Source organism: Physcomitrium patens, chromosome 24, assembly GCF_059467195.1.
Source record: "Physcomitrium patens ecotype Gransden chromosome 24, ASM5946719v1, whole genome shotgun sequence".
NCBI classification, from domain to species: Eukaryota; Viridiplantae; Streptophyta; class Bryopsida; order Funariales; family Funariaceae; genus Physcomitrium; species Physcomitrium patens.
The window spans coordinates 11,284,503-11,311,410 of record NC_143433.1 but is presented as its reverse complement, the minus strand read 5'-3'; the positions used below and the strand labels follow the sequence as shown (position 1 = coordinate 11,311,410).

The window sequence follows — 26,908 nt, the reverse complement described above, 5'->3', positions numbered from 1 at the left end:
CGGATGTTTAGGTATGGTAATAGAAAGAAATAGAAAAGATAAGTCTCTATCTATATCTCAAACTAAGTACCTGATAAAGATCCTTAAAAGATTCAATATATTTGATTGTAAACCAGCATCTACACCTTTAGAAACAAGTGCAAAGTTAACAAAAGAATTGAGTCCTGATGAACCTAAAGAAATTGAAGTCATGAAAGATATACCATATTCAACTGTTGTTGGTTGTCTTATACATGCTATAACAACAACAAGGATTGACCTAGCATATTCCAATTGTCAAGTTAGTAAATTTATGGCAAATCTCAATTCAATACATTGGACTGTTATAAAAAAAAATATGATTTAAAAATAACTTATAAATATAGAATTGGATTTTCAAAATGTCCACATCAAGTTAAAGATTGGTCTGACTCAGATTGGGCTAGCAATAAAGATTCAAGAAAGTCAATATCAGGTTATATTTTCACTTTGGATGGTGGCTCTATCTCTCGACAATGTTGTTATCAATCAACCATTTCTTTATCATCAACAGAAGTTTATTAAGAAAACAAGTACTTAGAAGACACAACACTTAGCATCAGCAAGATTGCATACAAAGAGAGTATGGAGTAAGATATCTCTCATTTCCAATACCCATTACTTATAGGTAGTAGTTGCTGCCCTAAAAGACAATGTCTACTCTTTGATTTTTATACACATGGCCCTAGGATCCTTTTGGCATCTCACGAGTCCCAAGAGTATCCTATGTCCAATACTAATTACTCTTACGTCTTACACATATACTCTTAGGATCCTTTGGCATCTCACGAACTACGAGGATATCCTATGACACACACTAATGACTCATACTTAGTCTTCGGATATTTCCTTGTTAATACTTTATCCTTTTGACTTTGACTCTTGGTCCATGACTTCGTCTTATATCTATTGGATGCCCTTACCATATACCAAGAGTCAAACCTTTGACCACTAACAACTTATCTATGATAATATCCTATACAAGATAACATTTTCTACTTTTATTTTAACACTCCCACTTTGCTATTCGTCAAATGCCTTTTAAGCCTAATACCTTTGTCAACAAATCAGTAAGCATGTCCTCTGTTGCACAATACTTCATATCAATCACTCCCATTTCAATCTTCTCTCTTATAAAGTGATGTTGAATGTCAATGTGCTTGGTCCTTGAATGATGCTTTGGATTCTTTGCAAATACAAGACATCCTTGATTGTCACACTTCATTGGAGTTGCTTCCATTTGTACATCTCCAATGTCCTCCAAAAGTTGTCTTAACCATATTGCGTCCATTGCACCATGGCTTGCTGCCATATACTCTGCCTCCATTGTTGGCCTTGCAATTGTTGGTTGTTTCTTGCAATTCCATGAAATTGCTCCCACTCCAACAAAGAATACATATCCCGTTGTTGACCTTCTATCATTTGTATCTCCAGCCCAATCCGCATCACAATAACCATGCAAACTAATGTTATCACCTCCAAGGCATAATTTGAAGTTCAAAGTACCTTTTAAGTACCTCATGATCTTTTTGATGGTTGTCCAATGGATTGGTCCAGCCTTTGACATGTGTTGACTCACAACACTCACCGCATATGCAAGATCCACCCTTGTGCCAACCATTGTATACATAAGTGAGCCTATTGCTGCCTTGTATGGAATACCTTGCATTTGACCTTCAACTTCAGCAAACTCTTCATCTGTGAGCTTCATCAACTTCAAGTTTGCCTCCAATGGTGTTCCAATAGGCTTACACTCCTCCATATTGAATCTTTTCAATACTTCTTCAATGTACTTGCTTTGGCTCATTGTAATGGTCTTTTTAGCACGATCTCTTACAAACTCCACTCCTAAACAATAGTGAAGCTCTCCCAAATCACTCATTTCATACTCCTTTTCTAACTTTGCCTTCAACCAATCCATCATCTTCAATGTATTGGTTAAGATGATCAAATCATCAACATAAAGGATGACAATCAGTATGAACTCATTTGATTGCATCACATATAAGGAATGATCAACCTCACTCCTTACAAATCCTTCACTCACAAAGAATGTATCAATGCGTTGGTACCACGCCTTTGGTGATTGCTTTAGCCCATACAAGGATTTCTTCAACTTACAAACAAGGTGTTGTTTGCCTTCTTCAACAAATCCTTGAGGTTGATCCATGTCTTCTTTCAAACTTCTATTCAAGAAAGCCGTCTTCACATCCATTTGATGAATCTCCAAATCCATTGCTGTGCCAATTGCCACAATGGTTCTAATAGTGGTGAATTTGGCCATGGAAGCAAATGTCTCATTGAAATCTACACCAGCAACTTGTGAGTAGCCTTTGGCAACCAATCTAGACTTGTATCTCACAATATTGCCCATTGCATCCCTTTTGGTTCTAAACACCTACTTACAACCAATTGAAGATCGATTTGGTGGAAGTTGAATCAATTCCCATGTTCCATTGTCCATGAGTGATTTTTATTCTTCTTCCATAGCATTCTTCCACTTCAATGCATCCGTGGACATCATTGCATCACATAAACTCAACGGATCAGCAAGAAGTGCAACATTGGCATATTCTTCACTTACTTGAGGAAAGATGTGGTCCTTCCACCATTCACCACGTGGTTTTCTTTCTCTCAAAGGATATCTGCTTTCATTTGAAGAAGACCCTTCTTCTTTCTCAGTGCTTGTCTTTTCTTACTCAAAGATTGATATTCTTCATCATCATCATCACCTTCAATATCTTCATTGTCTTCATTCTTGGTTCTACTAATTGAAGGCACACTATCATTTACCTTCTTTGGCTCTTGATCTTGATTTTTATTTCCTCCATCCTCATTGTCATCATCATCTTCTTCTTCTTCTTCTTTCTTTGCTGAACTTGAAGATGTGTCCACAAACAGACCTTTACTCCCACTTGGACACTCTTTTAAGTACTCAAAAGCACTCTTATGTTCCAAAAACTCTACATCACGACTTTTGATGATCTTTTTGGTTTCAAAACACATTAGCTTATATACTCTGGTATCTTCACAATATCCAACAAATACACATTTTGTACCTTTTGCATCAAGTTTGGACCTCATACAATCTGGTACCTTTGCATAAGCAATGCATCCAAAAATTCTCATGTGTGAAACACAAGGTTTTTTCCCACTCCAAGCTTCTTGTGGAGTTATTGATGTAAGTGCACTTGTAGGGCATCTATTCCTTGTGTACATCGCATTTACCATAGCTTCCGCCCAATATTTATGCCCAAGGTTTTGTGTATGAAGCATATTCTTTGCCATCTCCACAATGATATGATTTGCTCTTTCATCAACTCCATTTTGTTGTAGAGTGTAAGGAGTAGAGATTTGTCTTGCAATACCTTGAATCTTCATGAAGTCATCAAAATGCTTTGACATGTATTCACGTCCATTGTTTGTTCTCAACACTTTGATCTTGCACTCACATTGTTTCTCTACAAGAGCCTTAAACTCCTTAAACTTTGAGAAACATTCACTGTTAGCTTTAATGATGTAAATCCACACCTTTCTTGAGAAATCATCAATGAATGTAATAAAGTACCTTGCTCCTCCAATTGATGGTGTCTTCATTGGTCCACAAACATCTGAGTGTACAATCTCCAACAATTTTGTTGCACGTGTTGCAATTCCACTTGGAAATGAAGCCCTTTGTTGTTTGCCTTGTATACATCCTTCACAAGCAAGTGTCATGGCATTGTGGCTGAATTGACCAAGATCCAAGCCACTTACCATGGATTGGAGCTCCTTCATGCATTTGGTATTCAAATGACCAAGTCGTTGATGCCAAATTCTAAACTTGTCTTGATCTTGTGGAAAATCACCAAATGTCGCCACTTCAACTCTATTCACCTTTTTGTAATTGATGAAATAGAGATTTCCATCTCTAACGCCTTTGGCAACATGTTGGCGATCCAATGTCTTGGCAAAACATCCATTCATGTCAAATTGAACCTTACAACCATGTGATACAAGTTTGCTCACCAAAATGAGGTTCTTCTTCATTTTTGGCACATGTAGGATTTCTTTCAATTTGATCCTCTTCATTTGGTCCTTCACAACAATCTCCACTACAATGGAGCCAATTCCAATGGCTTGTACCATGCCATTGTCTCTGAACCACGCTTTTGTTGCTGGAATTTTTTCATAAGTGTCAAATGAACACTTGTATGGTGTCATGTGCTTAGTAGCACCTGAATCTATAATCCACTTTGACATGGCAACCATGGAGGCTCCTTCCTTTGCCATGAAAGCATACTCATCTCCACCAAAACTATCACTAGCATTGTTTGCATTCTCCCTATCTCCTTTCTTGGCCTTGTAGCAATTTTTAGCAAAATGACCTGGTTTCTCACAAATATAGTAATTCTTCACATTGCTTTTTGAATTATCACATTGGTGAGAATAGCTACCTTTGCCTTGTCTTGAAAATAGAGCCGAATCATCACTTGTAATCTCCTTTTCTTTTCTCTTGCTCACTTCATAGGCAAGTCTTGACGTGACATAATTCATGGTAAGCTCCTTCATTTTGATGGACTCCAATGCCACAATGAGGTAGTTATAGGATTCGGGAAGGCTCATGAGCAATGTCAATATAATGTCCTTATCATCAACTAGTTTGTCAACAACTGCTAGTTGGTTAGCAAGTACTTTTACCTTATTAATATGAGCTATGAAGTCATCTCTTTCTTCCATCTTTACTGTCAAGAACTTCCTTCTTGTCCAAAGGATGTTGGCAAGGTTTCTATTCTCATAGATGTTGCAAAAAGTCTTCCATGCTTCCACTGGTACATTGCAAGCTATAATATGTGAAAAGTTGGCATCATCAAGGTTTGTTGCAATCATTCCAAAAGCCTTCCTTTCACAACGTTTGTACTCCTTTTTCACTTTGATATCAGCATTGTCACTTGGAGGGTCTTCACTTTCATCAACAATGTCCCAAAGGTCCAATGAAGCCAACAAAAGCTCTATTTTCTTATTCCAATGGTAAAAGTTGTCACTCCTAAACTTCTCAATTACTCTCAAGCTTTCACCCTCACTTGAAGCCATGTCTAAGGAAGGGATGTGTGAAAGAAAATCAAGAAAAGAAGATATAGAACTCTCAAAATTAATAAGAAGGTGTTGCTACCTTAGAAACCCAGAATGCCCTCTTTGTAAGTAAACAAAAGATTTCACTCTTGTATCACTCTCAACTTCACATAAAAGACTTCTTACAAGTCTTATACTCTATTTGAACCTCTTGTATAAGCTTTGCCACTCTTCAATCATCCTTCTTTTTTCACAAAATACTTCTAACCTCACAAAAAATACTTCTTGTAAAAATAGAACAATCTCTTAAGAAGTTAAGTATATGAAACCACAAAGTTAGAATATCAATGATAAATTTCAGCAAAGAAATATAACACTAGAGTTCTAAAACATCATTATATGGAGTCTAAGATCAACAAAGACTATGAGTGCACTTAACAATAAATAAGAGAAAAATTACATCAACAACTAGATGCATAAAAAGGATTAGAAGATAACAAACTCAAACTTCAGCAATAACGATAAGATCTACTTCTTACAACAAGAAAGACTTCAAAGTACTTCAAAACTCACAAATAAAGGTGAGTGGGGCCATAACCTATTAAGAAAACAAGTACTTAGAAGACACAACACTTAGCATCAGCAAGGTTGCACACAAAGAGAGTATGGAGTAAGATATCTTTCACTTCCAACACCCATTACTTATAGGTGGTAGTTGTTGCCCTAAAAGACAACGTCCACTCTTTGATTTTTATACACATGGCCCTAGGATCCTTTTGGCATCTCACGAGTCCCAAGAGTATCCTATGTCCAATACTAATTACTCTTACGTCTTACACATATGCTCTTAGGATCCTTTGGTATCTCACAAACTACGAGGATATCCTATGACACACACTAATGACTCATACTTAGTCTTCGGATATTCCCTTATTAATACTTTATCCTTTTGACTTTGACTCTTGGTCCATGACTTCGTCCTATATCCATTGGATGCTCTTACCATATACCAAGAGTCAAACCTTTGACCACTAACAACTTATCTATGGTAATATCCTATACAAGGTAACATTTTCTACTTTTATTTTAACAAGGTTGAATATATTGCATGTACTTTAGTAGTAGAAAAAGGCAATGTGGATCAAACAATTAATGAAAGAAATTGGATTTGCTCAAATGGGACCTTTACCTATATATTGCAACAACTAATCCTGCATTGCCTTGACAAAAAGTCCTCATCATCACAACTGGTCTAAACACATAGACATAACACATCATTATCTTTGTAAAAGAAATGAACAGGGTGACATTCAAATATTATTTTGTTCAAAAATAAAAATGGTTGTAGATATATTAACCAAGTCTTTATCTAAGCCCAAACATTTCAAGTGTTTAGGTTTCATAGGTATTAATTAGTAACCTAGATTACCTAAATTAGTAATTAAGGGGTGTGATGCTTCACCTTACCACAGGATCTAAGCATCACATTTATATATGTAATTCTTGCATCTCATTTGCTATACATCATGAACATATTTCATCAAGATTTAATTCCTGAAAGTGTTTCTAGTGGAAATGATGTGTGCAAAAATTCTCCTTGTAAAGATGCATAAATTGTGGCAGAGGATACAATTTTTGGGTTGAAGTATAGCAGGTTGGTTTGATTTTCTACTACCTTAGACACATGCATGGATCATGCTTCTAAATGTGCCTTCACATTTAGTAAGTCAATATGTGATGTAGGTGCAGAGAAGGTAAAGTTTGAGTTGTATTCTGAGACACTATGCCCATGTTGTGCTTATTTTATTATCAAAGTTGTAAACCCATTTTTCAACAATGGACTAATTGACATCATGGAGCTTTGCATTGTCCCCTTTTGAAACACCTGCATTTTAGATGGCTCACTGGTTAGTCAGGTAGGAATGTGCTATTGGATTTCATAAGTTGTAGTTCCACCTATGTAATTTTTGTTAACCCCTTATTTGATGGTGAGTCCAATAACATAATAAACAAAGAACTTGTGTTTTGATCATAATGCCTGCGAGGTAAACAACTGTAGTTTGCTAACCCACCTCACAACTGATGCTGGATGGTGTTGCAGCATGGTCTTGAAGAGTGCAAACTTAACATCATCCAGACATGTGCAATTCAGTTGTGGCCAAAAGTGGTGAGATTTCCTATCAATATGCTCAGCTCTGGTGTTACTGTTGTGGTTGCAACCTTGAGGTAAAGAGCTACAAGGGGTCATCATAGGTAAAAGCATAGCAAAGTTCCAGTTGATTGAGGGTAAGTGTGGCAGGAAGGAGATATATTACAAAAATGTATATAAATATATATATATATATATAAATATATATATATATATAAATATATATATATATATATAATTAGTATGTCATCGGTCAGGTCTGCAGTATGTAGCTGGATCATTTAATTTGTGAATTAGTGTTCAACCACAACATCTTGCAATCCAATTGTCAGGTTTGCTTCCTTCACTTGTGTTATAGCTGACAGAATAGAAAGAGATTGAAACAAATAAGACCAATTTTTAGCTAACAATGATGTACCATGTTTTAGGTTCCACAGTTTAAGAGTATTAAGAGTGTTATGAGATGGTTGTTTGGGCAATAGGTTGCTGTAGAGACTCAATCCCACTGAGGGTATCTGTAATCTACACCAGCTATTACATCCCTAGACCATTATGGCTTGCATTGGTGTCCACACTGTCTTGACAGACGGATTGGCTCTCCTTCATCTACTGCCTGGAGAATCTTGACAGTAAAACAGCCACTACAGACTGGAAATCATGTGTGCATCCATCACATCTTGACCTAGAGCCTCTTAACTGGTGCTCTGCCACTCCCCTCTGTGCCAAGGTTCCTAGTCTGCATCTATGTCTTGTAAATAGATTTGCTAATGTGCTTCAACTGGCATGGTAAGATTGTACTTTTTGCCTGGCCTTGCTTTCCTCTTAAATAGTGACATTGAGATGGAGATCACTTGCACTTTCATTTTTGCATTGGCAAAACATAAATTTGAATTTTCTATTTCTTTCTGGTGTTTTGTATGCTGAGAATTTGTGACTGAAATGGCAGCTGGAACTGGAGTTTGCTGCAGAGATGGAAAGATTGCAACCACCGCACAAATATGTTCCCTGGGTACTTTTAAATGGCGAACCTTTAATGGAAGTAGTTGACTTCGCTTGCATCTTGATGCACTTTTTAATTTAACATCCCGTGAGTAATTTTGAAAGACCTTATGCATCAGCATACCATCAGCTTTTCCTTTCATTTCCAAATGTTTGTACGTATCTATCGTCTGGTGGTCTCGTTTCTCATAAGCAACCCCAATTGGAAGTGGAAGTGAGCTTACATTATGGACAGTATTCTTTTTTGACACATTACTTACCATCTGCCATTTTATGCTAGTCTACTACTGCCATGCACGAGAGTAAGTTTATTTATTTGCAGGGTCATGAGAATGTGGCATCGTATGTCTGCACCGCATATCAAGGAATCAAGCCTGCTGTATGCTCAAGACCACAGCATGAGACATCGAAGACCCATGTAGTACGCGAATACTCTGGACAGATTTAGCATATATATACTGTAGGACCATTTTACGACGTAGAGTATGCTGACTATATCCAAAAAGCGCATAACCAGAAGTGCAGTGCACATTTCAATGTGTAGATTGTTTACACGTATTTATGTGACGATGAAACAGTATGTTTTGAAATATGATTGTTTCAATGTCAAATGCACGTTCAATTTGGTACTGAAACGTGCATCCACAGAATCATAGATTTAGAAGTTGTCATCAGATATGACCACTACACAGAAACTAACTGGAAATGTGTCAGGTCAAGTTGTGCAAATCCATCCCTGTCATTTTCTATGATTTTTCGGAGCCATCTCACGCTCCTTCCGTGGGGACAATTGTACCCCAACAGCTCATCATGCAAGGTTCTTCTAATGGAATAGAAACCAGCAATACAGAAAGCCATTTCGGTAACCTTGCAACAAAAAGCTTCAGGTACCCAGAAGTTGAACTGTGTAATGAACTTCTGAAGCTTCAAAAACCAAAGAATCCAAGCTCACTAGCACGCTCCTTGTCGAAAGTTTCGAAATACTGGTAAATGATCGTGACGGCAAGAAGGATTCCAGTTCCCGATCCAATCGCACCCATGAAGTCAGCAACAACCGTCAGGGCTCCAATACACATACCTCCAAAAGCAGCTGCTGTGGGAATGTACCGGTTCAATTCCCTCTGAAGGTTGGATTCACGGTGGCCAGGCATGAACATTTGTTGTTCCTGTTAAACCAAAAGCGACTGAGTTCAGTGGAATATCAAGGCCTTCAATATAATAGACCTAATTTGCTGTCTAACCCAACTACAATCACGCGGCAATTAAATCGTTTCAAATCAATTACCTTGAGCTGCTTGGCAACATCTCGCGCAGAAGATCCTGACACTTCGATCCAGGTCTTGGAGAAGAGCGCACAAGCAGTAAGCATGAAGGTCAAGTAGAAGATAGCGTGGAAAGGATTGGTAATAATATCACCAAGGCTGGCAAGAATAACCAGAAGTCACATGGATTAAAAAAAAATTATTAGTTTTGGCATTATGTGTCGAAAACAAAGTCATCACAGCTCAAAAAAGCTCCAGCGTGACATCTTAGATGACGAACAAAACGGTAGAAGACCACGCAGTCGCACAGGTGCTAACTGGGCCGATATTTGCAAGTTGTCATTTTGTTGTAAAACAAAGACTCGTGCAATTAACCAGTGAAAGATGTTACAAGAGCATCCAATTGATCAGAATTACCTCGTCGGGGGAGTAATGTAGTAAACTAGGCCTCCAACTGGGATGAGCTGACCACTCTGCGAGTACTCTGACTCCTTCCACTTGCCCAGAAGGTTCACAACAAAGTTGTTGCTGTATCTTTTGAACAACAGCTGAAAAGACGACAAGTCTTTTGAATTTTAATTAATTCCAAGAAGTTAATGAGTTGAAACCATTGACAACGATACTTCGCATTGCTAAAGAAATTGCAAGCTGTATAGATTGAAGACAAGTAACAGAAAAAAAATACCTGTGAAATGAAGTACAAGTTGGATACGAGGGCACTCTGAAGAATGATGGGCATGTTGGAGGTGTAGAATAGTTTGATAGGATAAGATCCTTGTTGACCACGAGCGCTCTTGGAACGAACTGGGAGTACCACCCTAAATCCTTGGAAGTAGATGACGATGAGGAAGACAACAACAGTTGCCAGAAGATTGGTCACGTTTGGAAGATTCTGTCTGTAGAATGCCTCCTTTAAAGCCCGGGTTTTGTCCGCTCTTGTGAACAGAAGGTGGAAGAGAGCAATAACAGCTCCCTCAAACTCTGCTCCACGACCACTGTTGATGGTGGTCGGACTGAATCCTTTCCAAATGATGTTCTCACTGCAGGACAAAACCGGAGAAAGGAACTTGTTAACCGACGTAAGAAATACTCCAGAAGAAAATCAACAATGCATCTTCAGACAGTTACAGGAGGTTGTGCACACAACGTATTCAATAACAGAAATTACAATAATAATTTCAACTTCATCTATCAACTGTAAGACTACATAGAGATAAACTCCAGATTTCAATTCGCAAGCAGACGAGTATATTGGCTCTCAACTTCATTTCTAAGAATTGCAGGCATAAAGAAAACTGAGCCTACCAGATATTGGTGGCAATGAAAAGAGAAATTCCGGATCCCAGTCCATAACCCTTCTGTAGCAACTCATCAAGACAGATAACAATGATTCCAGCGAAGAAGAGCTGGATGATGATCAGAATTGCGTTGCCAGCGCCGAGGTCACGGACGTCTCCGTACATGCCGGACAGGACATACGCGACTGCCTCACCAATCGTGATTAACACCCCGAGAAGCTTTTGAGCACCATTCCTACAAATTAACCACAGGTGGATTAATTGGTTGAACCAGTCAACTAAGCTAGAAGAGGAACTGATTACAAAACAGACAAATAATTACTTTCAAGGACTACTGAAGTATGACGCTGATTGCAAGAATTTTCACAGTAGGGTTTGTACATATGCCTGCTAGAGCCCATTTTCAAAAATTAATTTGTAAATAAATTTTAACGCCAAAGGACTTTGAGAACTTACAGAAGAGCTCTGTCTTCCCTAACGCTGTTGTCGACCTCGATAAGCTTGGATCCAGCCAAAAGTTGCATCACAAGTCCTGATGTAACTATAGGTGTAATACCCAGCTCCATCACTGTTCCTCGGTTAGAGGCAAGGATCACTCTCATCCAGTAAAAAGGATCCGACCCCGTAGCTGAATGGATTCCATAAAGAGGCAGCTGACTACAAACAAGAAAGATAAAAAGAGAAACTACTGTATACATAACCTTCTCCCTAAATGGAACCTTCCTCTCTGCTGTTTGAACCTCCGGCAAAACCGATAAGAATGGCCGGACCAAATGCAAAACTCGAAAACCACCCCCCATCTTTTACCAGCTCTTCTTACTCCCTACAGATCCCTTCACGATCGTGGGTGTCCACAACTTCAGCTCGGAAAATCGAATAAGCTCCAGGTGAAAAACCAAATCGTTGAATAAAAAGCTTCGTGGAAGTGATGGTAAAAGCCACTAAGGTGCCTGTCGAAATAGAAAAAAACATGTCAAATGAAGTACTCGAAAACCAAACAAAGAGGTGCGGCATTCGACTGCCCAGTACCCAAATCAAGCCCCCAAGTTCATTGTGGACGAAAACACCAACACACACCATCAACAACAGCTTACAGTCATTCCACCAAACTCCACCCTTGCATTCCTTAACCCCTAGAAGCAACCCTAATCCAAACCTAAACCTCCAATACGACCGAAACTTGCAACTAAAATCTCCGTGACACCTCCAAAGCAACTCCAGTCTCTTACTTCCCATCCACTCCCTCACTAATCTCTCCACTCTCACACAACACACTGGATCGAAAAATAAATAAAGAAAAAGGCTAAAGATTCAATAAATAAAACAATAAACCTCCGAAACACAACAAAATCAAGTGACTTCAAGAGAAACACACAAACAACTACCTGTAGACAAGACGAGAGGACGATCATGCCCTTAATGAGGAACGGCAGCCACCTCGTGCACGTCCACAAGGAACTGAATCGGCTATGGCTGGAGTCCAAGGCCTCCGTCGCGAGAGACTGCAAAAGCCAGCGGAGAGCCTGAACACATGACAAGCATCAAGGTTTCTGGTACTGCGGCATACATCTGATATCTACAAAACGTGATATCTACGAGAAGACATTATCTACAAAACCATAGAAATCTCCGATGTGGAAATTGTTCAAAAATGGAAGAACTGCGGCGGTGACGTAAGTTCGTGAATGCGGATTACGGGCTCAGTCCGAGGTGGAGGGGTCTGCATGAGAATATACCTCCACGTAGATAGATGCCAATTGGAGCATTTTCATTGGTCCATTCACGGCGTCGAGCCCCAGAGCCTGCCATCTAAGCTCAATTTCTGAATTGTAAATTAATTGGATGATATTTCGATTCATTTTCAAAAACGGTTTGCTTTGTATTTTGTTATTCTCTACAATATTTTCTTCATGGGTTGATGTCATCGTTGCCTATTTTTAAACAGATTAGGCTTTATTACAGTATATACTTTTTAGTTATAAAGGCTTTTAGAAATCTTATTTGTGTGGTCAGAGTAATTAATGAAGATGGTAGGTTTTGCTCAAGCCAAAAAGCTATCTCAATTGAACAAATTACATAATTTTAGTCCATAATGACTTATCAATATTGTAGGTTTTTAATCAACACTATAAATACATCAAGGTTTAGATTGTTTTTTTCATTTCAATATTCAAATTGTACGAGATTTCAAAAACAACTACTAGAGCTGCATCCAACTACGGCGCTTAATTCAGAAGAAACTAAAAAATGGATGCAATATCTTGTTTGATATTTACAGATTAATATATAGTTTTTTAGAGTTGTTGATATTTGTAAATGTATATTGTTTTTCTTTTTTTTTTGTCTTCATATAGACTTGAAAGGAACAAAATATATTGTAAAGAAAAGAATCTCCCCTAACTTCTACTCAAATTCACAAACACAAATATTGTACAACCATATCATAAGGAAACCCTTACTACTTATGTCGTAGGACTCTAATTTAAAATCTTGGATTATTTCCTTAAAATATATATGTATACAAAATAAAGAAAAAATGAAATTTTTATTTATTTATGTGTGATTTTATGTTTACTATTTTACATTGAATGTAATTTACCTATTTATTTATTTAGTAAATATCCCATTTCATTGTAAGTTTGAGATTTACAGATATATGTGCTTTGTTAAGGTGATCCAAACATAATAATTTAACTTTGGTAATGTTTGGACCAACAAAAAAAATAGTGGACACAATTAAAAATGATATGATTTTAATAATTCTTACATATTATTTTTTCTGGAAGTAATAAAATGATTTATTATTTACTTTAAGTGCGATGAATTTTGGAGTAAATTCTCCTCAAAAGTCTAAAGTAATTAATTTCCTTCCTTTAATGTGATTCTCAGTCTTATTTTGTTGCCAGATTAGAAGTATTTAGTTGACAGCAAAATAAAATTAGCTATGTATTTGCTTTAAGAACTCCATTTCCAAGTGTTGAAAAAGAAAAAGAATATCCAGACTAACAAATGTAGAAGAGTACATCATCGATTAACTTCTCACATCACTTGCAAATATTCAAGTGTTAAAAACTATGTTTTGATAAAAGAATAAAAAAAATATTACACACATACATACACATTTTATTTAATGTTTGGTCCTGATTACGAGTATTCATTTGCGAATTTAGCTCCGCATTACACAGTTTTTTATCCCTGCATTTACAAACACCGATCAAATTCTACAATAATTCACATACTCAAGACACAGAAGTTCATGATTATACAAGTAAATTAAACACGGTTTCTAATAAAGAACAACAGCATGATCAGTAAAATGCAATTGAAATTGCGCAAGGGGGTCATTTTAGATGGAACGGTGGTGCAGGCTCGGAAGAACTGCATGAAGCGGTGGTAGGGGTCTGATTTCGGACGAAACGGTCGTGTAGGCTTGAAAGAACTAGGTGCAGCGATGGTGGGGGGGTGATTTCGCATGGAACGGTCGTGCAGGCTTGGAAGAACTGCATGGAGCGATGTTGAAGGGACGCCCACCCTTTCGCCTTCGGCCAGGTTTGTTACGCCGCTCGTGTCCCTGCTCATGAGCTCCAGAGCTCACAGGCTTCTGTGGATGGTGGCGTTGCTGCTACAGCAAGAGATTCCGCCATTGACGTAAGTCTATTTGCGCACTTTTTATTTATTAATATATATACTCTTTTCCAAACATCCCTTTCTTCAGTCGATTAGATTCTCAGGCGAAGCTTTAGGTAGCTTTGAGTGGAATTTGTGCTCAGTAATTGCTGTGGAATTGAATAATGCGTAACACTAGGAAAAATTTCGAACAATATTTCTAGAAGCTTTGTTGTTTGGTGTAAGTTTGGTAAGGTGGAGGTAGCAGCTTGTATCGAGTTTGTAAGAAGGTGCATCAGTTATTTGATCCCAGAATGAAGAAAGCTGGAGAGGAAAAAGATGGGGTTAGCGAGATGGAAAGTGGAGAGGGGGGAAACCATTCTCCTGACTTAGAGACGCATGAGGAGATCCTTAACTTGATTTCATGGGCGGCATTGTTGACGAGGAGCGTCCTCTGTTGCAAACGCACATTCGATGACCTTCTTGAGCGCATCGTACAAACAGGCTCTTTCTTTGCGAGTCTTGGAAAATTGGACCAAGGTAAAACATGATTCTCTTTTGGTTGGGGGTTAGAAAAATTTCAGGCATATCAGTTTCTCCAGTAATTAGAGAGATTTTCTAATGTTGAGAATCTGGAGGTCCATTTTCTCTAAACTGAATAGTCGAGTTCATGCATGATTTACTCGAAGCTATGCATGGTTACAGTAATGTTGTTATTTGCATTCAATGGCGAATGCATCAATGAGAAATTGGATTGTGAGGATGATATTTTTAAGGAATACTTATTACAGATATTCTTCTTAAGGCCGTGGGAACCAACCTTGAGGGAATTGCAGCCAGCTTACGGCCTGTTTTGGAGCTCATTGACTTATGCCGGGAGCCATCCCTCCGGCTACATCTCCTCCTACAACACGAAGAGATCCTGAAAAGGGCAGCGCTGGTAATAGGGGATTGTGAATGTTTTCATGTTTCTCTTGGTTTCAAGTGGTGTTAGTTACACACAAGATAAACATCACGTTTCTGTTAAATTATTGGTTTGGGATAATTGTCACTTACATATGTAACGCACATTCTAGTGTTTTCAGTTTTTGGTCCTAAGAGGGCAGTTCTAGGAAGTCATTGATGAACTCCATGTTTCTGAGTCTTAGTTGATGATAATTGAACTTTATGTTTTGTTTTTTTTTGTTTTTTGTTTTTTAATTTTTTTTAATTTAATAATATGTATTCTTTAAAAGTCCAATTATATGTTTGTTGTTTGTGTTGACCGAACGAGTTCTTCCTCCTTGCAAAACTCTGTTTGCAACTAAATTATTTTGTGTAACACTGGGAGTTTCGGTTGCATTCAAAATGGTTCACACTGCAGTTTAGACTAACTGAAGTGAATGTTGTCAGCTAGGCGGCATTGTTGGACACAAAGTCGAAGACTTGATAAACGAGTTGACAAGAATTTCTGTAGACCTCGAGCAGAAGCCTCTCAAAAAGGCTGTTAATGCTGCATTCCAGTTACAGCATGTATTGTATGCAATTGATGACAGTGATCGAGATGCTTATGACAAGATATATCTCCTTGTGCAGAAACGTCAACCCACCAAAGACTCCAATATCTCCTCTAGCGAGGTTTGACAGAGACTTCACGTTTCCTCTTTACTGGAAATGTTCGTCCGTAAGAAATTGCTCCGCCTTTGTGGTAGTCTCTCATGACACAGCTTGAGTCATAATAGATCAACTACAGAACTTTGTTAACAGTAGCATTCTGCAACTAGAACAGAATTTAGTTTCTGATGAAGCTGGAAAAGTGTGCTCTGGTAGACATACTTTCTGAGGGTTTTAAAATATTTCCGTAGACGATCTCTCTAAAACTTCGAATTGCACTGAGAAGGTTTCCTACGTCAATGGCGAGCCACTGCAATTGTTCTCGGAAATGCTCGTGAGAGGAGCTCTCAGTGGTGCAACTGCCAATCACAGATATATTATGCCTGACGATGCCGAACTCAAAAGCATACGTGAGAAAGTTTCCATGGGAAACATCAACGCTTTTGAAGATCAAGATGTGGTTGGTAAGGCTTGAAATCTATGGCACAAATTTCCGTTAATGTGGTTTGCTCACGTCTGACATCATCCGTTCTTATGCACTTACTCTTTCTTTGCTTCACTTCTTTGGTAAACATTATGACGGTTTACTCCAGAATTGAGAGCCAGAGGTAAATTAGGTGTGTATTGCAGAAAATAGGTTTTTCCACCTACCAAAAACTTCAGACAACTCTTAAGATAATAGTCAATGGATGTCGACAAGTATTCCTTCTGCTGAGGCATTTGTGCAGTCTTTGCGAGCGCTAATTTCCGTACTTTTGGGCATCCTATGTCAGAATATTTAATATTTTGCTAAATGCTTATCGCTTGCTTTAGCAGAGGGAATGCAGTGCACACCTCCACGAAAGGCAAGAGTTTCTGTTCATGTTGGAGTCTGGACTCGTCCTCAGCCCTTGTCTATTGGGGATTCAATAATCACTAGCCCACGTGTGTTGTGGGAGATTGATACCCCAACAGAATTCAGCCCTGACGATCAGGACTCTCTTGAAACTTACGGTATGTTGTCAGGCTATGCATTAGCTTCATGAACACCTTTATACTGGTTTTTACATCCTCGGATTTCATGCTGCACGTATTAGTTTCTCTGAGGCTTTTTTTTCTTTGACTGCAACAGACCTGGACAAACCAAACATGAATCATGTGTCTGGCCCTGAGTTACTTCTAGTCCTAAGAGATGCAACTGTCAGTTTGTAAATACCACGGATATAAAGTTTGTGAGTGGAGGGTATTAGAAGACTGAAGATCATGTTTATTATGCTTCCCAGGTATTGCTTGTTTAAATATAACACGAAATGAACTGAGTCTTTCTACTAGAATCCTCCTGCGAACAAGAAGTGACCTTTTTGGTGTGAATTTGAGAGGATAGGTTTCAGTTGTTCTTTTCAATTTTACTGCTCTCAGTAACAATTCTGTACCTTTTGCATATACAGGCATCATTCATGTTCTTGAGAAGTTTTGGCATCTATTCTTGTGTTCATTATCTCAGGGTTTAATGTGGAAGGGAGCTCCAAAGAAAGTGCCGTGAAGGATTCTAAGGGAAAGATCGGTCTGAAGATGCGCCTTGATACAGGATCCACAAAATTTGAATATCCTCCTCCGCCTAAGATACAAGATGTTTCAACGGACAATTTGGAGCCATTACCTTACAGCAGAGTACCCAGGCGAATTTCATTCATACCAGGACAAGAAGGAGGCCAGAGGAAACAATCGTACTTAGAAGGCAAGATGTATGACCAGCCAGCTTTCGCGCAAAAATCGTCTTAGAAATTGTCGAATTCAAAACATACAGGCGATAATATTGCCGTGTCATAGAAGAAGCACTGATTTTGTGGTGCACGATTATTGCTAAGAGGCTCTTTACGTCCCCTAAGTGATCAAGAAACTAATAGAATTCAGATTTAAGCAGACACTGCAGTTTAGAATTATTTTGTTGCAGTCAGCATGTTGAAACATACTTAATCTCAACATGATTCTGTCTGAAATCGTACGAAGTTTCTTACTGACGGTGTTTAGTCATAACAGGTATTCAATCGCCTGTTCAAAAGTGCCGACGGCAGAGTCGCCGCTCCTATCTTTTAGCAGGAGAAGATGCTCCATGGGAATATTTGTGTCCAATAACAAGGGAGCTTATGGTAGACCCTGTAACGTTATCCACTGGACAAACGTATGATCGTGCACCGATTACTACATGGATAAATAATGGCCATTATACTTGTCCAGTGACTGGTAAGTTCGTTATTACAAATCCAATCATTCCATTGTGCTTAAACTGGAATACCGTTTTACATTTTCTAAGATTCAAAGACTAAGGTGTACTCCATAGTCGGTCAAAAACACATATTTGTATGAACAACTACAGTTTACAAGAATTATTGCTGTGAGTTTTGAAGATTTTGAATATCTGCCTCAACTGAGTAACTTGTTGCAGGGCTGACAATTACAAGCACAGATCTGGTTCCTAATCATGCTCTGCGCCATGCAATTGGTCGATGGGCCGATGATCATGCAATCAAATTACCTGAATCTATGCCAGTTCCTGCAATCGTACAAAGGATCGTCGCTCCAACCCAAAGACTATTGGAGTGGGGTCAGTGTCTTCCAGATGCGAAGGCACCTGTTGTTGTGGCTGTTCGTAGCCTGTACCGTGGAAATAGTCGAGAGCAGGTGCAGACGATGCTATAAAATCGAACTAACTGCTATTTAGTTTATCCCCGTTGCATTCATCAACTGAAGGCTTTGATGTCGTGGCATGGTTCTGCATTCACAAATGACCTCATGATGGATTTGTTCTCTTGTAACTTCTTCAAATATTGTCATAACTCTTAGGAAGCTGCACTTGAGGAGATATACACCATAGCGAAAGATGGAGGAGAGGAGAGTCGCTGTATTATTGCTGAAGTAGGGGTCATACCTGCTTTAATTTTTCTGCTGCAAAATGGGACTTTACTCGCAAGGGAGCTTGCCGCAAAATGTTTGCGTTTTCTGTGTCGAAGCACAAATACCATGATTACTCAAGCTGCTACTAGTGGAATTCCGTTTCTTGTTTCATTACTACATCAGGTATACAATCTAAATTCATACTCGGCACATGCGATGAATATCATCTTGAATTAGCGAGTCCAATTAGCGTTTATGTTAGTTATGCAATCCAACTGAGTTTCTAAGGCTTGCTAGAATGTTAATTGAAAGTTTATTAATATATGCAAATAATGAGATCTTTGCCGTCGATTGCCAGCAGATTTTTTTTACTTACGTGAGGCTACTATTGCAACAAACCCTCCAAAATTGTAATCAAAGGAGTGATTCTTAATCAAATTTGGCATGTCGTACAATGGGACTTTTCAGCATTGCGTTAGTAGAAGTTCATCTCTCTGTAGTATGCTAACTCTTTCTGGAGCTCTGAAAGGTTCTGGAAAATATAGCATAATACTAATTGATGGAAACTACAGGGCACACTGGATGCATGCGAAGCAGCTGCAGGAGCATTAGTTAACTTATCAGCAAGAAATGAAGCTAACAAGTTAACCATAGCTGCAGCTGGTGCCATTCCATGGCTGATTCGCATGCTTGATGGGAAGGGAATGTTTTCGTCTTTCACTACTCAGGAGATAGCCTCTGCAGCACTGTGCAACTTGGCTGTTAATGAACAGAATCGTGATGAAGTTGCAAAAGGAGGAGCAATTCCCAAGCTTATTCAGGTGATGCACATTCTTCATTTTTTAGCTCTGGGGTTATATTTTGTGACTTTGTTCTCATCACTTGGTGTGATGACAAGGACAGCCAGCACCATTCTTGTATTCTTTGACAAAGTCACTTCTCAAAACAAGGTATACCATGCATTAAAATGTAAGCACACTCTCTTTCAACATTTAATTCTACTGCTTGTGATGATGTGGATAGCCGCCCACTTGCCTTGGTAATTATTGTTGTTCGCTTCCTTCTTATCTGAATGTTATTTCATGTGGTACAGTATGATCTTAGAAAATTCCCACGGGATTCTTATGCAGGTTGTGAGTGATTGCCCAACTCCGGAGGCTGGGGAGTATGCTGCTCATGCTTTGGGGAGTCTTTCTTGCGACAACTTCGAAAATGCCAGTCTTATGATTGCGGTAGATTCAGAATTGGCTTGTGTCATTTTTAAGTTTCTAGTTTGGGTCACTAAATGTACCACCTGCACCCAAAATCTAAGCTTTCAATCCAGTGGGTGCCTTACAGTAAGCAATTGTTGCGAATGATCTCATAACAGGCAGGAGCAGCAGAGGTGTTAATCGCAATGGCGGGCCCAGGAACTCCATGGACACAAGAAGCTGCAGCCCGTGCAATCAGAAACATCTCCTTCCACGAATCTCTTCGACCAGCGTTGGTCGAGGCAGGGGCCGTTCAGCAGCTAAATGCGCTGTTAGAATACAGTACACCTCGGGCTGCAGATGCCGCTACTGCTGCCTTGTGGAATTTGACACCGTATCGACCAACCAACCTGGACGAGACTTTTGCACAGGATGAGCAGGAGCATCAGCACGAACAACCCGAGAAAAAGGAGGATGAACAGGATTCTGAGGAGATAAGTGGGAGGGCAGAGTCCGACTGATCCATCAACCCCAGGAAAACGTCTCCCCTCACTAGCCTTGCCAGATGAGATCTGACGAGCTAACTTCGTTTCCATGCAGACAATAGCCACCAAAAGTATTGTGGATTAAAACACATGTAGAATGGTTGCACTTAATGAATGGACATTTATACTTGCTTTCATTATACTGTGCACCATTTTTAGGTCAGATGATTATCTTATGAATTTCTTCAAACTTTAATCAGTGAATTATCTAAAACAAATGACAAGCAAAAATATCGCCATTATTTACATGGTATTTTTTGGTGTTAACCATGAACTTGGAGCCTCCTCGTTGTGCATGTCATCAGACAAATTTCATTGATGCTGCATGATGTTTATGACACTACTTTCAACCCAAAAATAAGTCATTATTAACAGTAGTTAATTGATATCTAACACAACGCTTTGTATTTTATAGATTTTTATTTATTTATTTATTTATTTTTTAGGTTTCCATCTCATGTACGTTAGTTCGTTTGGTGTGGAAAACAAATTATATTTCGATTTATTCTTGTTCGAATTTAGGTCATGCGATTGAATTGAAATCCGACACACTATGATTCAATCAACAGTTAAAACGACGATTTCTTGCAAAAGAACCACATTACCCAATTCACACCGAGGAACGTTGATTCGTGTTCCCCGAATGCCTCGTGGTAAGCAAACACAAGATTACGAGAAGAAAAAAACAGGCTGAATTACCCAAGCTAGTCGGGATTAGGCACTGAGGCCCCCACAAATGGAGGCCAGCCTAACTACGGGTAAGAGGTTTCACCGTGACACGATTAGTGAGAAAAACAATAGTGAGACCATTAGTGAGTGTAATTAGTGAGAAGATTAGTGAAAGTGATTAGTGAATATAATTAGTGAAAGTGATTAGTGAGATGATTATGTGAGTTTGATCAGTGAGTGTGATTAAGTGAGGGGGGGGGGGGGAGGGTATGGGAAGGGAAGGGGCTTGTGATCCTCCTCGTGTTGGCAACTGGTCCGTTTTTCTATCTGAACTGTGGTTTTTTTTTTTTCCGGCATCCTTTCGTTGTTGCACGCATTCTCCAGGTTTAGTTGGAGCTCGTTCGGGTTCGGGGGAGTCACGCAGATAGTTGCCACGAGCGAGAGAGTAGCGTGAAATTTTGCCTAGTTTTCTCCAGGAATTGAAGCTATCATGCCCTCGCTGGGGCTGTGCAGGCCCCCTTTTGTTGCCGCTGCGAATGCGCCGTCGCATTGTATCCCCTCGTGCTCCTCGGCCTCCACTTCAGTGTCCCGCTTCCTAGCCGGCGGGCCCAGGCCGTGTGGAAGCGTGAGGAGGCGATGGGTGGAAATGTCGGGGAGAACGTCGTGGTCGCGGCCACGGGTAATGGTTTCTTCTCGGGCTGCAATTGGAATTCTCTGTTTTTTAGCATTGGTTTGGCTTGGTTGATTGCGCGCAAGGAAGGGGGGCTTGTGTATGTGTGAGATTTGAATGGAATCTGGTGTTATGCGTGTGCTTTGATGGGATGCGTAGTGAAGGATGGGTTTAGTAAACTTCCATAGGGTGTGTCTGTGCGCTAGTATTGAATCCAGGAAGGATAGAAGTCGTGATTGCTTGCTATTGTATTCCGTGTGACAGATACGGAGAGATGAAACGACCAGTGTTGATTCGTTCCTGAGAAGCTTTGTGCTGATGATTGGTTTATTTGTGGTGGAATTCGGTAGGGGCATGTGGAATGCCGTGCGCAAGGAGGTGAAGGCGTGGTTCAGAATTTCGATGACAGTAGGCGACAGAATGAATCTTGGAGAGCTTATGCCTTTGGTGACGATCTTCCCACGCAAGCCGAGGCTGTCACTCAGGGCACACAAACTGTACAAACAGAGTACAAGGCCACTCCAGATTTAGATTACTTGCAGGTCTGTACTTTCGTCTCGTTCGATGTTAAATCTGGAGATCTTTTTCTTGTCCTAGTGTTCCAAACTTGTAGATAATAACCCCAAACTCTAGAATTTTAGGTGTGAGATCCGCGAAGCAAGTGAGCCTCAAAGACTGTTCACTCACAAAATATGTAGTATATCTATTTTGTATGTGTGTAGCGAAAATCCTTCTCTGGGTTGTGCAATACATTGCAGTCTGATCCACGTTGCAAGGCTGCAGGGATCAGATTGTAAATTGCTGTTGTTGCGCTAATTTCCTTTGCGAGTTGTGGTTAGAAGTTTATGACACCAATACGAGAACTTAAACCACAAGGTTTTATGAAGATCAAGACTTTTAGGGTGTTTGTGCGCTGCACTACGTATTTGGCTTGTTTCTTTGTTAACAAGCTACAGCTGCTGTGTTTTTTCAGGAGCTTCTAGCCATTCAGCAGAATGGACCAAGGGCTATAGGGTTTTTTGGTACTCGGAATATGGGGTTCATGCACCAGCAACTCATTGAGATTCTTAGTTATGCGATGGTTATCACGGTGAGTATGTATGTCATGTTTCCAGCTGTACGAATGCTGTCTGTTTTTATTTGTTTGAATCTTAGCATTGACAATCAAGGTTGATTTCTTCCTCCGCATTTAAAAAGTTGTAAGTTTTTTGTAGTAATCATTGTACAGTGTAATCCTCTTTCACTTTGAGCGTTGTGTTGAAGAGGCCTGCAATCATTTCAGCTGAAGTTAAATGGTTCGAGCATTGCGCACGCTGAATATTAGGCGATATTTCGTATTCCTCTCTTTTCACTTTCCGAGACTCTCATGTGCCATCAGTGTTATGGATCATCATACGAATCAGAGTTCTACTGTCATGATATCGTAATCACAGTTTCACAACCTTCTTCAACTTCAGTGCTAGACCATATTTAACTCTTCTCTTCGTTTTAGAAAAATCACATTTATACATCAGGAGCAGCGGGAACAAACGCAGCTGTTATAAGGGGAGCATTGAGAGCTGAAAGACCAGACCTCCTTACTGTAATTCTACCTCAGAGCTTAAAGAGACAACCAGCTGAGAGCCAAGATCTGTTATCGAAGGTATGGTCTGTTTTCGTGTCAAAATTTGTAGTTAGCCTCTCGCGGATCTTACATTTATGGTGCAACCACATGTCTTGGATCTGGCACTTCACAGTGGTCTTGTTACCTTATTATAATCAGCAATTTCTTAAGTGATGGGCTTTTGCATAGAAACGCTTAGTTTCTAGTGTGAAGAATTTTTGAACAGCTGAATGACTTCTATTCTCGTTTTTTGATGTTGACGCATGCCAGGTTAAAAATGTTGTGGAGATGCCTCACAATGATCACTTGCCGTTGATTGAAGCTAGCAGGTAGTGTTTATTTTCTATTTTTTCAGTCTCTGGACTTTTCAATTACTATGAAATAACTCGATGGAAGATGCATCTTTGACTCTGTGCTTCGATTTGTATGCAGACTATGCAACATGGACATTATATCACATGTGCAACAAGTTATATGCTTTGCCTTTCATGATAGTAATTTACTCATGGAGACTTGTAGTGAAGCTAAAAACATGCGCAAAATAGTTACTCTTTTCTACCTAGATTGACAGATGGTGTATTGTAGTGTTGAAATCGTGAGGGAGTCAACTTCGAAAATGATTATCACATATGTAATTGAGCATTTGAACATGCTGTCGTTGAGAGAGTAGTGTTGTGGAACACAGTCAATTCTTTCTTCAAGCATCTGAAGCCCCACTCTACAGGAAATCTTGTGGACACTTTAATAAGCATTGAATGCTTATGATATCAACTGTTCTGATTGTCCTGGGAAGTTTTGGTTGTTTCTGAATGTTTTTCAGATTTCTGTGGAGTGTGTGGGCGGATTTTAAGTTCGCCAACATTTAATCAATCAGTTTGTTGCCTTTTGTTATACAAGAAATTTTGAGAGTCAGCATCTGACAAAAAAAATTGACATTATCAGAGCCTCGAGTACTCTTTGAAACTTAGGTTTCTGGAAAATGACGCACACAAAATGGACAACGTAAGAAGCTTTTAATGGAACCTGAGATTTTCTTGGTAACAATCATCCCAGTACACTCTAAATAAATATCTTAGATGTGTACATTCTTGCTACTCACATGCTTTCTGCCATTTCTTCCAAATCGATCAAAAACAGAATATGGATAGGTAATGAGTTCAGAAATATATGACAAAATTAAAAGAAGTGGAGGCATTCTTTTCTCAATTTTAGTGAATGAACGTGGTTAGTAGAAGTGTTTGTAAATCATATATGTTATATTGATTTAACCAATAGAAAGGTTCCTAAATTAATTTCCGACTTAAATTTAGGGAGTTTTTGAATCAAGAATCCCACTTTTAAAATCATTATTCAAAAGTTTTATACAGGTCCTTTGTTTAATAAAAAAAATCTCATTTAAAAGCCTTAGCTTTTGGAAATAGTATAAAGAAAGAAGAAATCATAAAATAGACATAAAATGAATGTACATATATATATATATATATATATATATTATTATTATTTTTAACAGTCTTTAATATGAATTTTTAAATTTTTATGAAAACTACCTCTATATACCAAATATAACTTAAATTCCATTAGATAACACTATTCAAGTAGAAAACCTTATTTTTCTTTTTTATAGCTACTTGGCTAATTTTTGTAAGTATAAAATCAACCAAGGTTCTCAATTTCAACTAATTACAAGCTTTAAAAGTTGTGGCCTCTCAACCTCTCTCTTAGTATGGTCTTACACATAAAAACCCACTTTCAAATGTTATAATTAAGAACCTTACCAAGTTCTTTACATGATAAATAGAACCCCTCTTTTAGAGGCATTGGCCTTTGTACATAGTATATAGTGAGAAATAATCATAAAATTAAAAAAAATCATTATTTTATTATAGATTTAAATATGTGAATTTATTTCTTAATTTGAACAATTATATATATATATATATATATATATATATATATATATGATGTTTTATTTTTTAATAATGTTTTTAATAATTTTTGTCAACTTCTTGAAATTCTCTAAGAACCACCTCTTGAGATGGATATAATGGAAATATTTAGGATCAATACTATTTATGTCATATAGGAAAAAAAATTACTCTACTATATTATTTTTTCTAAGGATTTCTACTTATTTTTTAAAGTATAAAGCCAAATAAGTAGAGCTTCCACATTTCAACTAATTAACTTGAATAAAATTATCATAGTAATCCACTTATATATCACTAACATAATATGTATTTTAAATAAAAACTTAAAAGTTAAAAAATAGCTATATAATATGTATGTATTCAAAGTAGTTTTGGGATCATAAAGTATTACTATATAATTGTTGTTATGAACTAATGTCAATACAATAAGAAATAAAAACATTATCTTTAATAAAATTATTAAAAAATCAACTTCTAAATTTAATATTCTTAAATAATTATACCTTAAGAAAAAATGTGAATACATACATACATACATACATACATACATATATGTATATATATTGTATTTTTTAACATTATAAATTAATGCATATTAATAAATTTGATATAAAAATTTGTAATTTTTTGAATTTATTATAATCTATAAAATAATATAAAACTTTTACTTCCGAAAAAATAAATGAATATTTAAATAATCTTAGGCTTTGATCTTTTTTGAGAATTTATTATCTGAATTAATAATCCAAAATAAATCCAAATTTATATCTTAATAAACTTGTGTTTGGATTTTTGTCTAATTTATAATACTTAAATTCATAAAATGATAATTATTTTATGGTAATTTTTAAGGTAATATACTTATGGGTGTATACATATATATATATATATATATATATTTCCAATCATCAACATATTATAAATGCTTGATGCCACAATATAGGGATATGTATCTCTTTTTCACTTTAATCTAAACTATTATTTTCTTTACACTGTGCCCAACAAAGGTTTGTCTTACAAAACTTAAATTCTTCTTCATCTGTAGGTGTGAAAGTCCCAAATTTTGCCACATCATCTCTCCAAATACTTCAAAAGCTTCTTGCAATGCTAACCAATATATATATAATGTTGCCAACATCAATAAGTTAGAAGTGCAATCCAATGGGATATAAATGCAAAGAAATGGACATTAATCAAATTTACACTCTTCTAAGCATATGGTTCCAAGCAATTGAATATAAGAATCTCTTTAAGTTAATCGACTCTCTAATTGGTCATTTCTTAAAAATAAAAAAATAAATGTACTCAATAGAATCATTTGTGTGGATCCATAGGAGGGATGATTGACTGTATAGATGGGTGAATTTAGGATGGATTGTGACCTGTTGGTTTATTTATTTATTTATTTATTTGCTAAATTGGGTTCTGAGTGTTGACACTTGTTATCATCCA

The 26,908-nt window shown here is 37.9% G+C and overlaps 5 protein-coding genes across 12 annotated transcripts; 4 read left to right on the top strand and 1 right to left on the bottom strand.

Annotated features, from left to right (window-relative positions):
• Positions 1-6,688: 6,688 nt before the first annotated feature.
• Positions 6,689-7,300, top strand: LOC141044894 (gamma-interferon-responsive lysosomal thiol protein-like). Its single transcript, XM_073530999.1, has 2 exons — positions 6,689-6,947; positions 7,172-7,300. Exons 1-2 carry the CDS (start codon positions 6,759-6,761, stop codon positions 7,298-7,300), a joined length of 318 nt encoding a protein of 105 aa, XP_073387100.1. The 5' UTR covers positions 6,689-6,758.
• Positions 7,301-7,462: 162 nt separating this feature from the next.
• On the top strand, positions 7,463-8,666 carry LOC141044893 (gamma-interferon-responsive lysosomal thiol protein-like). Its single transcript, XM_073530998.1, has 4 exons — positions 7,463-7,483; positions 7,806-7,946; positions 8,166-8,258; positions 8,541-8,666. Exons 1-4 carry the CDS (start codon positions 7,463-7,465, stop codon positions 8,664-8,666), a joined length of 381 nt encoding a protein of 126 aa, XP_073387099.1.
• Positions 8,667-8,776: 110 nt separating this feature from the next.
• Positions 8,777-12,287, bottom strand: LOC112276941 (uncharacterized). Its single transcript, XM_024508768.3, has 7 exons — positions 12,164-12,287; positions 11,235-11,728; positions 10,786-11,013; positions 10,166-10,520; positions 9,898-10,028; positions 9,504-9,639; positions 8,777-9,384 (listed from the first exon to the last, which is right to left on the bottom strand). The coding sequence occupies exons 2-7, from the start codon at positions 11,576-11,578 to the stop codon at positions 9,145-9,147; spliced, it is 1,434 nt and encodes a 477-aa protein (XP_024364536.1). The 5' UTR covers positions 11,579-11,728; positions 12,164-12,287; the 3' UTR covers positions 8,777-9,144.
• A 1,948-nt stretch (positions 12,288-14,235) lies between these two features.
• Positions 14,236-20,860, top strand: LOC112276619 (uncharacterized). 7 transcript variants are annotated; one of them, XM_073531110.1, is made up of 13 exons: positions 14,236-14,426; positions 14,698-14,924; positions 15,221-15,324; positions 15,960-16,001; positions 16,264-16,441; positions 16,791-16,970; positions 17,461-17,694; positions 17,997-18,200; positions 18,403-18,638; positions 18,801-19,034; positions 19,424-19,672; positions 19,982-20,083; positions 20,221-20,860. In XM_073531110.1, exons 1-13 carry the CDS (start codon positions 14,251-14,253, stop codon positions 20,560-20,562), a joined length of 2,508 nt encoding a protein of 835 aa, XP_073387211.1. In that variant the 5' UTR covers positions 14,236-14,250; the 3' UTR covers positions 20,563-20,860. The 7 variants fall into 7 exon arrangements, with proteins under 7 accessions (XP_073387211.1, XP_073387208.1, XP_073387210.1 ...); XM_073531107.1 differs by having other exon boundaries at positions 15,777-16,001; XM_073531109.1 differs by having other exon boundaries at positions 15,176-15,324.
• Positions 20,861-21,567: 707 nt separating this feature from the next.
• LOC112276360 (uncharacterized) lies at positions 21,568-25,035 on the top strand. Of its 2 annotated transcripts, none has more exons than XM_090246896.1 (6): positions 21,568-21,934; positions 22,276-22,467; positions 22,899-23,015; positions 23,418-23,567; positions 23,799-23,857; positions 24,471-25,035. In XM_090246896.1, exons 1-6 carry the CDS (start codon positions 21,746-21,748, stop codon positions 24,487-24,489), a joined length of 726 nt encoding a protein of 241 aa, XP_090103022.1. In that variant the 5' UTR covers positions 21,568-21,745; the 3' UTR covers positions 24,490-25,035. The 2 variants fall into 2 exon arrangements, with proteins under 2 accessions (XP_090103022.1, XP_024363373.1); XM_024507605.3 differs by lacking the exon at positions 24,471-25,035 and adding an exon at positions 23,961-24,320.
• Positions 25,036-26,908: the final 1,873 nt, after the last annotated feature.